The 14,495-nt window shown below is 42.7% G+C and overlaps 1 protein-coding gene across 1 annotated transcript in view; it reads right to left on the bottom strand.

Annotated features, from left to right (window-relative positions):
• The window catches only part of LOC138296433 (thiosulfate sulfurtransferase/rhodanese-like domain-containing protein 3), a 55,688-nt gene that overhangs the window by 25,262 nt on the left and 15,931 nt on the right, over positions 1-14,495 (bottom strand). The window contains exon 2 of the mRNA XM_069235547.1: positions 1,687-1,860. Coding sequence (XP_069091648.1) covers positions 1,687-1,860 — 174 coding nt within the window. The remainder of the gene's footprint in view (positions 1-1,686; positions 1,861-14,495) is intronic.

Raw genomic sequence — 14,495 nt, 5'->3', positions numbered from 1 at the left:
TAATGTAAAACAACTAAGGGCTTTATGGGCTTTATTTAGGAGGGTCTCCAGTGTTTTTCAGGGGGTTATTCATCAAAGTGGTTTCACCTATGTTTTCACTCACTTATTTCAGTCTTTCTCCATTCCAATTTCTTTCTGGGAGACGCTTGCCTTTCCCATCCTGTACTCGATCTTTCTAGATGTCCATGGTTCCCTCCGCACCCCTCTCTTGCCTGGTTTTCTGTGGGACACTCAAGATTCCGGTGGAAGCTTGCACCCACCATCTAGCCAACCTGCAGAGCAGTTGCTGCACCATTTTGGAGCCTTCGTCACATTCCACTTCAATTATGTTTCTTCAGTTCCTTCTCTAGGCTCTTTAAACAGAGCCTCTCAGAGCCAATTGCAGGCCCAATTGTCGAGGCCTGTTTTAGTCAATGTCCTTTTCTTCTGGGAGACTACACTCGCATCTGCTTTCCTGCGGCCATCATGTTCTCCTGGCACTGGCCCAAGGGGCCCTGCTTATGTGCCCACTTTTCTGAGCACCAGTGACGTCTGCATTTATAAGAAGTGTGTTTCCTTATTGGCTTCTGTTTCCCAGGTGCAAATTAGGTGAAATCACAATTTTCATGAATGCTGGATTTTGATCTGGATAGTTTGTCTTAGGCCATCAGGCTTTATTTCACATTATCCATCTTCTTGCCGGTCACGCTACCCCTACATTTTAAATCGTAATATGTCTTACACATTTCAACTTCCATCACACTGCTAGGCGCTTTCTCAATAGTTCCTCTCTAGTCACTTACACATGACACTCAACACTTCACAGAAAGGTTCACAACAAAATGACACTTCCAGCCAAGCACTTCCCCATGGTGTAACATACACATGTATTACTGTACACGGGTGCTCCACAATGGGATATGAAGCTCTGTCTAAATGTAATAATACAACTCAATTGTGAATGAGACCATCCCTCACGGAGTGTCATAAGTTTAACTCAAGTAAACTCCCCTGGCCCCCACCTGCCTTCCTCAGCTTCTCTAAAGGTTTTGCCAGGAGCTGTGGTCAAATGACAATGATGGAAGCACTGAGGAATAATGGAAGTGGTTTGCAATATTCTGTCTGCAATGGACTCATTCAAGAGTAATATGGTCCATGTTGTTTACAGCAGTTATCTGTGATCACCAAAATCCAAGGAGCTCATTAAGAAAAAGAAAAAAAAAAATGGGAAAAATAGTTGATGTTTTGGCTGTGTTTTTCAAAACATTGGTCTGTGAAACTGAGGTATTACATTCCTTGGCAGTGTAAGTACACCAGCCCTTAATGCTGAAGTAGACGCGGTGACGCCATGCATCATCCCGGAACCTGGCTGGTTCAAAGGGATCTTTAGGGACTCCTTCCAGGCTCACATTTTAATAAGTGATGTGCTAGGTCAGGAACACCTTAGAGGGTGGGGTTGGGAAAGAAGATGTACTTGTGCTGCAGAACCATCTGGTACCTTGTGCATGAAGGTAAATTGAGCTTTGTTACCTACAAAAATAATACTAGGAGGCTTTCATTACCAGAGTTCCAAACCAGTAATTGTGGCGAACACAACTTCTCCCATCACGAAAACAAAACAGGAAAAAATAATTGGACAAAAACTCTACAAGTGATGTCCAGAGAAAATGCACACCTTGTGCCTTTCACCATTATATTCATACGTACCAGGTATGTTGATGGAACCTGGAATCTTTCCATACTCCTTAATTTCCCATGGTTCACGGACATCAATTAAGACAGTGCTTTGTGAGCCAAGTAATTCCTTGAGTTCTTCGTATGAGACAACAGGAGATGGAGCAGTGCAAAAACTTCGGAAGGCAGTATTTCTTACTTCCACACCTGTAAGAAAAAATAAATTTGTTTTTAAAAAAAAAAGGGGGGGGGGATGTATAAATACTGCAATTGGGGGCCCCAGAAATTATTTTTGATTGCTATATTTTCTAAGTGACCAAACCTTAGGTACAGATTGCACACAATGGTAAAATTCTAATTTATCTTCTCTATTCCTCTTTTAAAACAAGCCTTTGAAATGCAACAGGTCTCGCATTACATCGAGTTAGAGCTATTAGCGTTGTAAACCCCTAACCGGACTTTTCTTGCCGCATTTGTGAAATCAAGAGAAAAAGTAGTCCAGAAACCATACGGATGACATGGAGCCTCGTATGTTTCCAATAGTTTACCGGTGCTCTTGAGGAGAGCTAAACACCGGAAAAGGCATGACGTAACCATGCCTTTCACGAATGAAAACAAGCGGATTTTACAAGGCAAGTCCACAAGCCAATGAAATTGACTGGTGTAACAGGGGCATGGTTAAAATCCCCCTAAAGAGAGATTAGTAGAGGGACGAAGCGCTTTGCGCTCGCCCCTAAAAGGACTGAAAAACGGAATGAACACATTCATGAAGCACAAGTCCCTATCATTCGTATAGTTTTTCATGGGAAAAATATATAACTCATTTTTAATGAAAAGTATCTTCTCTCCAACAGTTGCAGCCTCGGTTCTTAACAGTTACTTGCCTGGGATCCGAGGGAGTCTACTGCCCAAACCTAGTTCATAGCCCCCAATACCTAAATATAAATAGAACTGCAAAATGCCAGTGACATCGGGTTGGAATGATAACGTGGGATGGGCAATCTGTCAACATGCACTAACCACTGCAATTCCGATCCAGCAAGAGCGATGGGAGCTTCCATACTTCTACAAACCCACAGCAAACCTTACAAGAACAACATGTAGGCAGGATGTAGTCTCACCTTACTTTAATAACATGTAGTGTGGGGAAGGGAATGGGACAAGTAAGAGAAACAGAGACACTAGATATCATCATACTGCTGGTTGTAGAACTGGGTTTGATCTGCACTGAATAAATATTAATATTTAAAGACAAGGGAGAACTTTTAGTATAAATGCAGTGTTGACATTGGCAGCTGACTTTTGATGTTAGATTTGATATACCTGTTGATAATTTCTGTATTTACCACTCTGTACTCTGGGATGAAGCTTGGTCATTCTCATGAGCTGTAATATAATTAAAACCAATATGCTATCTTCGAAAAACAGTCTAAACTAGTCTATATTGTTTACATCCAACGCTACCATCAATATTGATTGACAGTCTTCCACAAATCTGATTACATTCAGAGTGATGATTGCTAGCTATAATATGGAAAGCGTGTGTGAATAACATGCAGTTTGCTAAACAATTCAAGAAGTGAATGTTACTTCTGTACCTTAATACCATACAAGAAATAGTTTATGCACAATGTGATTCCATTGGCTTCCATTATTGAAACAATGTAAATGAGCTCTTTCACAATCCTGATGGATATCTCTTTGTAGAATAACAAGTGCCAGGGACCCTTGTGAAACTAACAAAGTTCAGAATGCATTTTCACATAATCACAATGAACCCCTTTTCAATACTATCAAAATACAAGTTCATATCCTAGCAGTAAACTAGCAGAGTAAAACAAAAATGCATGTTCACAAATCTAATGGATAAAAAAAAACTTTGAAAAACATACAAAGGCACATCTATAGCCGTATTCAAGTAGTGGGCAAGGTATACTTCTCTGAATGCAAGATCTTTGTTGACTTCTCTGAATAACTAGCTACAAGATCTCCAACTTCTACATAGCAATACCCGGCTGTAGCAACTATGTATCACTATTGCCTAGCGAGGGCATTTTAGAAATATGTACTCCAAGTGTTCAAGAAGGCCACCGCCACCTGCAAGTCTCATGTGAGTCCTGTGGCTCATCTAGTCATGCTAAACTTAACCCTGGTGATCAGCGTAATGTGTAGGTCATGATAGGTAAAGCTTCAGTCCCAGTGGCGCCCACATAATGAACATCTTCCCTTCCTCTTCCAGTTTTGAAGATGCATATGGTTACAAGATTTGGAATAGCAAATCACATGGGACCAGCATGCACCAGTGTGTCCCACACGGCATCCTGACCATAGCATCTCCTCTCTAATGCTAGCCAGAGTAGATTCAGTATCCACCTAAGCCTGGAACTTTATAGGCGATCACGCAAGATGTTCTACAGTTCACAAGGTCCTGCTGGGGTAGCATTGGTTTGAAACTGCTTGACTGTTGGCTAGGATATTTGGGTCACCAATGATTTCTTGAAAAGAGTGGTGTCAGTGGCATGTTTCAGGGGACCAGGAACTGACTCTTGGTGTGATGAAGAATGTATTAATCATGAGTAACAGAGCAACGTCATGTCAGTGGAGGAACTTCTTCAGTTACATTCCTGCAAAGCACTGTCTAGTTTGTAAGATGTTTTTTATGTATTTAGCTAAATTCAGCATCTATTTGGGCACTGGTAGGAGTCCAGAAAATGTGGTTTTGTGGAGGTTGCTTAACTAATGAAAAAGGCAAAGCTGTTATGTTGCAGCAGACGTGGTCTTCAATTCTGGCGATTAGAAACTCAAATAATATTTTGAGGTGCTTGCAATCTTGTCGGATTGTGCAACATTTTTAGTGCATCTTTGAAACAGGCATTGAACTCCGTAAACTGAGAAATATTATGTTGGAGCCATGATTTAGATACAAATATGGTATGCCCTTCTCTTGCTTATATAAAGTAAATTTATCTTTATATAGTTATTCAGTGAACAATATTTTAAACTTCAGCTTCTTGACCCTTTATCTCTTAACTTTACTCAAGGTCTTATTTTTTTTAGTTGCTCAATTTTAACACACCACAACCCCTTTTGTCTTCAGATCTCATTTTTGTTCACTCTGACGTGGCACTACAAGTAATACCATCACTGCACGTCCAGGATAGTTTTTCTGTTGCTATTTCCTAAACAGTTTGCTTATTAGTTTAATTTCTGGCTTGTTCACAACCAAAGTTCACATAATTTAATTATTCACATTTTGCAACTTTGAGGTAGTGTTTTCAACCTTTTCATTAAATGCAATGCTGGCATTATGTAAACCGCACTGCTTCTCCGCCACAAATATCTCCACCTAAAACTTAATCCCAACTGTGGGTAAAGAAGGATTCCTACCTGGCATTTCATGACACAATCAGACTGTCACGTCCTATTTCGAAATCAAAAGATGGAAGAAATGTCTCACCTTTTCAGGTGAAGCATGTTTTCATATGGTCGAAAACAACAGAACGAACATGGAACCTGGCACTGTGCCCCCGTAAAACCCAATTCCAACATTTTTTGCAGGCTGTTTAATGTTTATGTGTTGTAATGCTACTTGTACACCAACTTCATCTTGACCACTGACTTCATTTTGTGCTTAGCTTCAGGTGCCATCACATCGGTGTGCAGGTATTATTCTGCAAAGCTTGCACATCGGTGTTGCAGGTATTTTTCCACAAAGCTTGTTTTCTACATTGAACGTGTTTTAGCCCTTCTCACACCAGAGCAGGAAACATATTGTGGGGGATGCAGAGGTGATGAGTGTACTAGGGTGAGAATTTTTCAGCAGAGAAAGGTACAGCTCGGTCTCAGGAATGCACATTGGGGCATGGCCACTTCTTTTGCATGTTTTCGACACAGACCAAGTACAGCCAGCATTTGAAGTCAATAACCAAAGGAAGGTGTTTATTACTAGAATCTTCCCTGTGAGTCCATTTATAGTATATAAAGCTGGGAAAACGTAACACTGACATAGAGGAACTCATTTTGGAAGTGGACGCACTGCCCAATCAGATCCAGCTGGGGGAAGTTCTCCTGTCTCAGCCATTTATGGTTCCCCAGCTTAATGTTGGCAAGGATGATGATGATGGATTCGACCCTCATGGCGATGCATTTTCATTCTTAATTATCCAGCTTGGCTATACATATATTTTCACTACATATATTCATTGTTGATGTAGTTAACTTTTTCTCTCTGTCATTTTATAATTACTGCGAATATTTTGCCATTTGCACGTGTTTCACTGCATTCAAGGGTAGTGCTCATGTTCTTATTTTAGTATGGTTTTTTTGATAACTGGAAAATGCCTTACTAAATTAATTACTCAATCTAAGAGTGGTGTATTCCTTGGCATCGTTCCCTCTTGGTTTAAAGCAAAGCAGCACATGTGCCAATGAGTATCTAGAGGTACAGGAAGGAGTAGCAGTCTTCCTGTAATACAAAACTAATTTGCCACCCAACTACAATCTGGATTGTTAGGGACAATGACAAAGTAAGGACCCTCTTCTGTGGTGTGTTTAATTTTTTATGCATCCAAAAGCATCACAGTCTCCATGAAAGTCATTTACTTTCTGTAGTATTTCAGATTTGAAAACTCCACTCCCATGTGGACGATTTAGGACAGAAATAAAGTAGATTACATTAGGTAGCCTCTACCCACCTCTTATCTCAGTTTTCCTCTCTTAGAAGATGATCTACCTCCATAAGGGGAACTGGAATGCCACAAGGCACCCGAGATAATATTTTGTAAAATGAAAAAACTACAAAGTGAGCAGTCAGGCTTCCATGCACAAAGTGTGCCTCTCTCCCCCATCTACTCAGTATTTGCATTTCAGCTCCCCTGGCAGAGCAGATGGAGAAAGTTAACAACCATCCTGCACTTTAAAGTTGCTTAGACACACTATCTGTTTTCTGAAACTGAACAATTTACTGGAGTTGTCAACGGTGCCCTAGTGTCCACATCTGAGTGTGGCATTAATGCAGTGGAGCTAAACAGTAACAACTGCATCTATGTACTGAGAAGTGTTGGTGCACCATTTATCAATGAGATACAGCATGTGGTACATGTTTACTTGGAACCCAGAAAAAAAAAAAAAAAACTCTCATTTGTGGAAACTAGAGACCCAATAAAATCTAAAAGGTTGGGTCATATGGACTCTCGTATCTCAACAAGACTGCTGGATTTAGGGAGGCAACACCTCTGCTAGTAGGCAACTGAGTCATTCCCACACCAGTTGACAGCTGTCGGCCCAACCCTCCCGGCTCTCTAGCAGCACCTCAACCGAACCCAAATGGTAAAAATGATTTGTGGTAGCCTAGCATGGAGCTCTGAAAACCCCTTAGGTAAATCGTGGTGAACACGTTTTACCCTTTTCTCTCCAAATACAAGTCTCTTACACACACAGGCAAAGGTGATTCAGGATAGTTTTTAATACATGTATTGTAAAGGTTGCAATCTATGATAAAATGCACAAGCTGCAATGATTAGGACAATGCGAAATAACAAAATCAGGATTGTGAATATCAGAGATGTAAAGATGAACAACCCCAACATAGTGCAATAAACAAAAATATATAATTCCTACATAGAGCCTATTATGTAGCCTCTAGCGAGAGCATGGCAGTGCAAGCCAAATCTGTCCGTGCAGTGTCCATGAGAAGCACACCCCACCCCCGTTACTTTAGAACATGGTCAGGCCTCCTGTCTCTAGATCATGCTCCGGAACGATACAAGGGCAGAGGTCGGCTGCAAACTCACATGCAGTGTAGATGGAAAATCCTGGCTGGAACCCCCTCTAAATCAGTCTGTCTAACAAGGTGTTTATATAAGAAACATGTTTTGTTCTTGCAAAATAAGCCTGACATGGGTATGTACCTAAGTGTTAGACTGTGTGTGTGCAGTCTTGTGGTGGTAATACCAAAATATTATCCTGTATTTTTCTCATTCTGTTCATGTCAAGTCGGGGCAAAGAACACAATGAAAATATGTCATGCATAACACTGATCATGATGCTCTTGCATTGCAGTGATTATGAAAACAAAACTTCACTACTAAAACAAGCTGTGCTAAAATGAATAAAATTAAATAAATGAAAACAGAGCATATTATCTGGATGAAAGGGCACAGGCCACATGCCTAACCTAAGCCAAATACTGTGTCCAGGCAAGAAGCTAAAATGGACCTATAACTGTTGTGGCTTGTGTGAATCGTGGAATACCTCCTCACTAATAATGCCCAAAACTGTCAAATGTCGAGTGAAAAAAATATTTCCTCATATTCCCACATTGGTGAGATCTGCACAAACCACAACTTCCTGGATTCTGCTGTATCTCTAGTTTTTAGAAATACCTGATGCGAGATCCCACATCCAAATACTACAGCCAACTCGCCGACCCCCATCTGTATTTTTTATCCTCCCCCACATGATGCATGATGGCTGTGGGTTTGGCCCTTTCCCGTGCATACCAAACTCCCACCCTCACATGCTGGGTACCGTTTTATTGGGAGAGGTGTGGGCACCTACAAAATTAAGTGGGTGCAATTTTTTTTATTTTAAATTTACCTTCATCGATTTGAGAAGGATAAGTAACTAAACTAAAAAGAACTAGCGCAAAAATGCTTTAAGTGGAAATGGCCGGCTAGATTTGCTGCCTGGCCCTCCGCAAAAAAATAATAATAGTACAAAACACAGGTTGGTGCTGGGGGCAGCAGCAAGGAATGGGAGGGTGAGTGAAGCAGCAATGAGGAACAGAAGACTTAGAGAACAAAAGGAGAAAACAGGAAAAAGTACACGAGCAAGAAAGCAATGTGTGGTGGAGAAGCACATGAAGGTGAGTGCAACACAGATGGGGCGGGGAAGAAGCAAAGAACGCGAGAGAGACAGCTGGAAATCACATGCACTCTTATGGAGTGTTTAACCAAAAGAAAAAATGTACTGTAAAGTAAGCAGTGAAAGAACTAGTAAGAAGGATATGCACCAGGAGAGGGGCAAACACAGAAGAAGAAAGGCAAATCCACACAAGGCAACAAATAAAAAGCAGGATAATGAGAGGGCGAAAGCGAACCATTGGTAAGCAATGGGCGGGCTTTAAGCTCACTGTTAGTTCACAATACGTGTTTCACAACCAGAAAACCAGTGCTGCCTAGTTGTCAAGATGTAAAAACAGATATGTCATGCAACAAAAGGAAAATGGAATACACCAAAGGAGTCCAACAGCACTTCTGAAGTGTCTGTTATTGCATTTGGACACAGGTGAAAATAGCTGTCTGGCTCTCTAAAAAGTATAACTCAACTGCATTACAAAGAAGGATGAAAATTCTTGTCTCGGTCTTCTGTAGTGTTCTCAGGTTTTCCCATTAGCAGTATGACTGGTTATCCAGATTTGTTCTTTTCTTTGTATTCTCACATTAGTAGTCCTGCATTTAAATTAGAGGAGGGAAAGAAATGCAATTGGCATTAAAGGGCAAACAAATCAATACTACATGAACTATTTGTGCTTGACCTGGGGCAACTTGTGAACTACCTAGCATCACAGTGTGGTTGTTATTGCACATCACAATGTACCCCACTGTGCACATAACATTGTTCTTCCTGGCTGCACATCACCAATAACCACTATGCTACACTCCAGCCAGCTTCTTTCCAGCTGCACATCACTGTATGATCTCCCTACTGCAAATAACCATGCTCCCCTTCTGTACTTCTCCCTCTGCACTCTTGCTACACATCACGCTCTGCATCTTTGCTACATAACTGTGTCCCTTGCTGCACACCATTTAGTGCTCCACTTCTGCACATCACCCTCTATACTGCTGCTGCACATCAAACTATGCTCCATTGTGGCACATCATGAGTACCTGCATATTTGTTCACTGGTCTGAATCTGCCTTTCAACGTATGATTGTTAGTCTGTGTCCAGGTTTTGTTGATATAGTGTGTCTCTTTATGCATGTGGTGTGCAAAAGCCTAAACATTTGGTTTTCTATGAGCTTGTAGGGGGTGGGAAGACTGTAGGTTTCTGGGTGTTTGGCAACAGGAGTCCATCACCACGGTGCTGCAGAGGGGATAATTTAGACCAGGTACTATGCAGGGCACTGAGAATATAAGGCAGATTAATTCATCCAGGGAACGTTTGTATACCTACCAGGGTCCTGGTGCTAGATGAGTGAGAAGCATATGCCTGCCTATCGAATATAATGTTCTAAGAGAGACATACTTGCTAGGTGTAAATACATTACCAGACATATGAAAGGAAAGAAATAACATCCGGAAAAACCCCACAGGGCAGGGCATATAGGACAAACACAATGGAGAAAGGCCATATTGAACAAACAGGTAGGATTTATTGTGTCCACCTTTTGGGAGGCAAAGGTTAGTGCAACACTGTAGTAACTAAGCAGAAGTACACATCCAAGATATTCTCACCTCTGGTGTGCTCTCAAGTTTCTATGTTGATACACAGAAATCAGAGCCCTTGCAGAAACTTATCTCCATGGTAAATGGACTAAAGTTAGTTTGTATGATTTGGGATAAGTAGTAGTGGAGAAGTCTCTGAAAAGATTGTAAACAATGAGAAGAAGAAGCCTGGTCACCAGACCAGCACAGGAGGCACAAGTGCGGGAATCTGAGGCCAGAGATATTGCATACAGCAAGCCAGAACTACGAGGTGAGAAATAGTTCAAGGTGTGCAGGGCCCTGCCTCAGCCTACTGGCCCATAAGCTAAAAGATGAGGAAGATGAAAAGGGAATCTTTTAAAAAGGGATCTGAGACTAAAATGCAATAAACAATCTGAATGCAAGAGGAGGGTGTGCTGAAGTCATGACCTTCCATGGCAATGGTCACCAGGTGCCACACGTTTTAGAGTTTCAGGTATTAGGGAAAAAGTTTGAAAGTGAGGTAGAGTCTTGATGCCTTTGGGGATCCTGATTCCTGCCTCGAGCTATACCAATCCATCCAAGCTGAAGTAAGCACTTGTAGGTTCTCCATGGGCACTTGTGGGGAGCAGACAGAGAAGCAACAGTCTTAAATCTCTAGGTTGCAGTAGCAGGCTTCTGTTGAGATGCTGCAAGATGAGTAAATGAAGTCGACAAACTGTGTGGTCGGGTCTCCAGTTCCCAGCATTAAATGGGCATAGATGAGTGGAAGAAAGCAGTCCCCCCAGTAGCCCTTTTCACTCAGTGGCATCCCTCAGGCAATATGGGCTGGCCAAAACCTGTTTTGGTGAAGTCATGAAATGTGAATGTTCTATTAAGGCAAAAGATAGTGATTGCAAGCTTGGAATGTAAAGAACATTTTCTCCACACCAGATCTTTCAACTTAAAGCAATACTTTTTGCACTATTAACAAAAAGACACTCAAAAAAACAAACTCTGACAAAGCCATTGACATTTGTAGGGCTTGCAGATTAGGTATGCGCATCCCATACCACTGTCAAATCTGCTGATTTTGCTAATGATGCTTTTCCCAGTAAGATTGGGGAACAACTACTAACAGAATGAATGGAAAACTGATGACACAGGTAAGTAAAAGAGGCTTTATTTTCTGTTACAACCATTTTCAGGTGCTTTTATCTCTGCTCAGTCCCAGTGGTTCTGACTGTTCGATGATTCATTTCTGAAGTAAAATAGTCCCTTACACATTCCAATGGAGCCAGAAGGACACATCTATACAGCCAATAGAAAAACATTAAGACTAACACTAATCTGTCAGCTGATCAAAGATGTGACTGACAATGACTCAAGCCAACTAGTGAATGTTCCGGCACAAAATCCATTGCAAAAGATACCAATGGTCAAAAGGGACTGACTCAAAGCCACTTATTAAGTACAGGATACAGTATGTCCACCACGAATGGCGCAAGCGCCATGGATGACAAACCCAAGTCACACATTTTTCAATTTTCCAATGTGCTGCACAATGTCTGAAATCCTCTCTATAAGTCACAACCCTCAGCATTTTCTACACTCTGCACATGTTCTAATTGTTTTAAATAGCAAATAAAGTTAGTTTGGGCTATCTAACCCCTCCGCACCTGTCCCCGTAACAGGTTTATGACACTAGTAACTCACTCTTTAAAACAGTTTTTAAATCGGCAAGTACAACAGAAACACTGGTTCTGCAATTCAATATATTTACCAGCCATGTAAGTCTACCGTTATTAACCAGATGCCGCTAAATGTAGATGCATATAAATGTACATTTATTTCCCAAAACTGTGACATAGAAACTACTATATCTTGAGCGTTCTACCGGTAGGCAGCAACATTTTATGACTGTCATGTTACCTGCTAATGCACACAGCAGAAATCATGGGAATTCAGGCTATTGTGTCCCCTAGGTCTGTTCCTGCTATCACTCCGTCACAATGGTGATAGATATCCTGTCCGCCGAAATCTAAATCCCATAGCATATAATGGGTGTAGGGAGCTGGCTTCTGGTTGCAATACCCCCAGCCCCCAACGTTGTGTCTGGTTTTTAGAAGCAATTTCGACTAGGTTCCTTCTAACCATGTCCCCTGTGTCAGGTTTCCTTCTCTAAAAGGAGACACCGGGTCACTTGATCCCTGGGTGACCAGCCCCTAAAGTATCCAATAAGTCCTTAGTAAATGGTACCCTGGTACCTAGAGCATGGGTACTGAGGAGGGCCACTCAGAGCTACAGCACAACTTGTGCCACTCAGAAGGACCCAGCACCAACCTTATGCAGAGTCCATTGAAGGCAGCATAACAAGGTGCTTCCAAAATTGAAAACACGACATGGCACACAGCCTGTATGCGATGTCCCCTAAACAATGCATGCAATATATGTAAGTTGCCCCTGTAGCAGGCCTCACAGCCCTAACACAGGGTGCATTATATTACATGTGAGGGCATACCTGCCTGAGCAGATATGCCCCTGCTATGTCTTTGACGATTCTGAGACACAGTAAGTGCACAGGGAAGCTATTTTGAATGCATGTGCTGGACACTAGTCATTACGAGTTCCCCAGCTACATGATGGCTTCTCCGAATCCTGGGGTGTTCAGTATCGAACATCTCAGAATAATAATCCCTCACTAACCCCATTGATGGATTTATTCAAAATTGCACACAAAGGGCACCTTAGAGGTGCACCCTGAAAACCTACCAACTACGAGTGTGCTGACTGATTGGTCCTGACCACCTCAGCCACCACAGACTGCGTTTCTGGCCACCCAAAGTGAAAGCCCGTGCTCTCGAAGGCCTCCTCTGGGCAGAGGTGCGACCTCCTCCCAGGCAGGATGGACATTCAGGGCAGTGAGCTTCAAAGGCCTTGCCCCCTTTGTAATGCGACCAAGGTCTCTCCAGATGGTGGAGATGACCAACCAACCTGTCCTTGGTGGCAAGCACAGGTAGGAAAATTAGTAGGAGTGCCCACTTCATGAGAGACCCGACCCCAAATGTGCATGAGCTGAAGTGGACACTACTTTTTGAATTACTATATCTTGTTTAGAAGGAATAAGGCCACTAAGGTTAGGGTTATGCCCACTTCCCAGCGGAAGTGGTCATAAGAAGTGTGCAGTCACCCTTAAGGTGGTCAGCCCACTGGCTACCACCTGGCACTCCCTGTAACACCCCTAAATTGAGTATTAAGGTGGCACCCCTAGAACACAGATTTCAACAACCTAAGAAGACCCGGACAAAGAAGAGTTGCACTCGCAGAAGAGGGAAAGAAGCAGCAGCTGACCTGGACCCAGCCCCTTCGGTCTGCCTGCTGACCTCGAAGGATCCTGCACAAGAAGCCAACTTGTCCAGCCTTCAATAAATACTCAAGTCTCCCACGGCCACCAGACTTGCCTTGCAACAAGAAACTCAAAGGAAAAGGTTCTGCAGCTCCTGGAGCCCTGGAAACTTGACACCAGAAGTGGACATTGCACCTGATGTCCACAACCTGAGGAGAAGCCAACAGACGGTACCAACACCGGTCCCCAGCTGCCCAAACACTAGTGTGGTCTCACCCATCTTGGACTCTCCCGAGACGCCTACAGCTCTGCAAGCAGGCTCCCAAAGGCTTGTGAAGAGAAAAATGACGACATCTTCAACAACCACTGTACCCGTGACCCCTGACTCTAGTTGAAGTGGGTCATTGGTGTGAACACCATCCCCCGGCTCCTAAGGGCTCGAGTCCACCCTGGGATCAACCCTGCTGGACTCCCCTGTAACACCTGCAACCTCAAAACACAGGACCCCCCTGACCGCGAGTGCTCCCGGATGTGAAAACCCAATGCCTAAAGACACCTCTGCGTCCGTCACCCCGGAGCACAGGAGAAGAGGACCAAAAAGTGCAACGATGTCCCCTAGCACCCAAAGTCCACTACCTACTTATTTGTTGTCCCAGACTGGCTTCCCAGCCAGAGGCTACCGCCTCTTTGTCATGGGGTCTAACTCCCATAGAAAACCATTGGGCACCCGATGCTTTACTGCACCTCTGCAGCCGACCGCACCAGTGCCGCCCGGTGTGACCTGTTGGTGTGGTTCTGATCAGTGCCCAGTACTTACCTTAACTCCCTGAGATTGGCTTCATAAGTCGTTGTTAACCCTGTGTTTACTGAACATTGTTTTTCCTCCATAGGATAACATTGAGAGAACTTTGTGTATATTTTTGAAACTATTTATGCTTAAAAGTCCACTTCCCCGATTACGAAGTTCTTGAGTTTGAAACATATAGAAAAAGAATTGTTATTTTTCCAAATTGGTCTCAGATTTAATCTTTGAGTGTGTGTCTGCCTCTGTGAGTACAAAAAATACTTAGCACTAACCTCCGATAAGCCTAACTGCTTGCCCACACTA

The sequence above is a fragment of the Pleurodeles waltl genome, chromosome 5 (genome assembly GCF_031143425.1).
Source record: "Pleurodeles waltl isolate 20211129_DDA chromosome 5, aPleWal1.hap1.20221129, whole genome shotgun sequence".
Classification (NCBI taxonomy): Eukaryota; Metazoa; Chordata; class Amphibia; order Caudata; family Salamandridae; genus Pleurodeles; species Pleurodeles waltl.
Note: the sequence above shows the minus strand (reverse complement) of the source record. Positions and strands in the feature narration are given on the sequence as shown.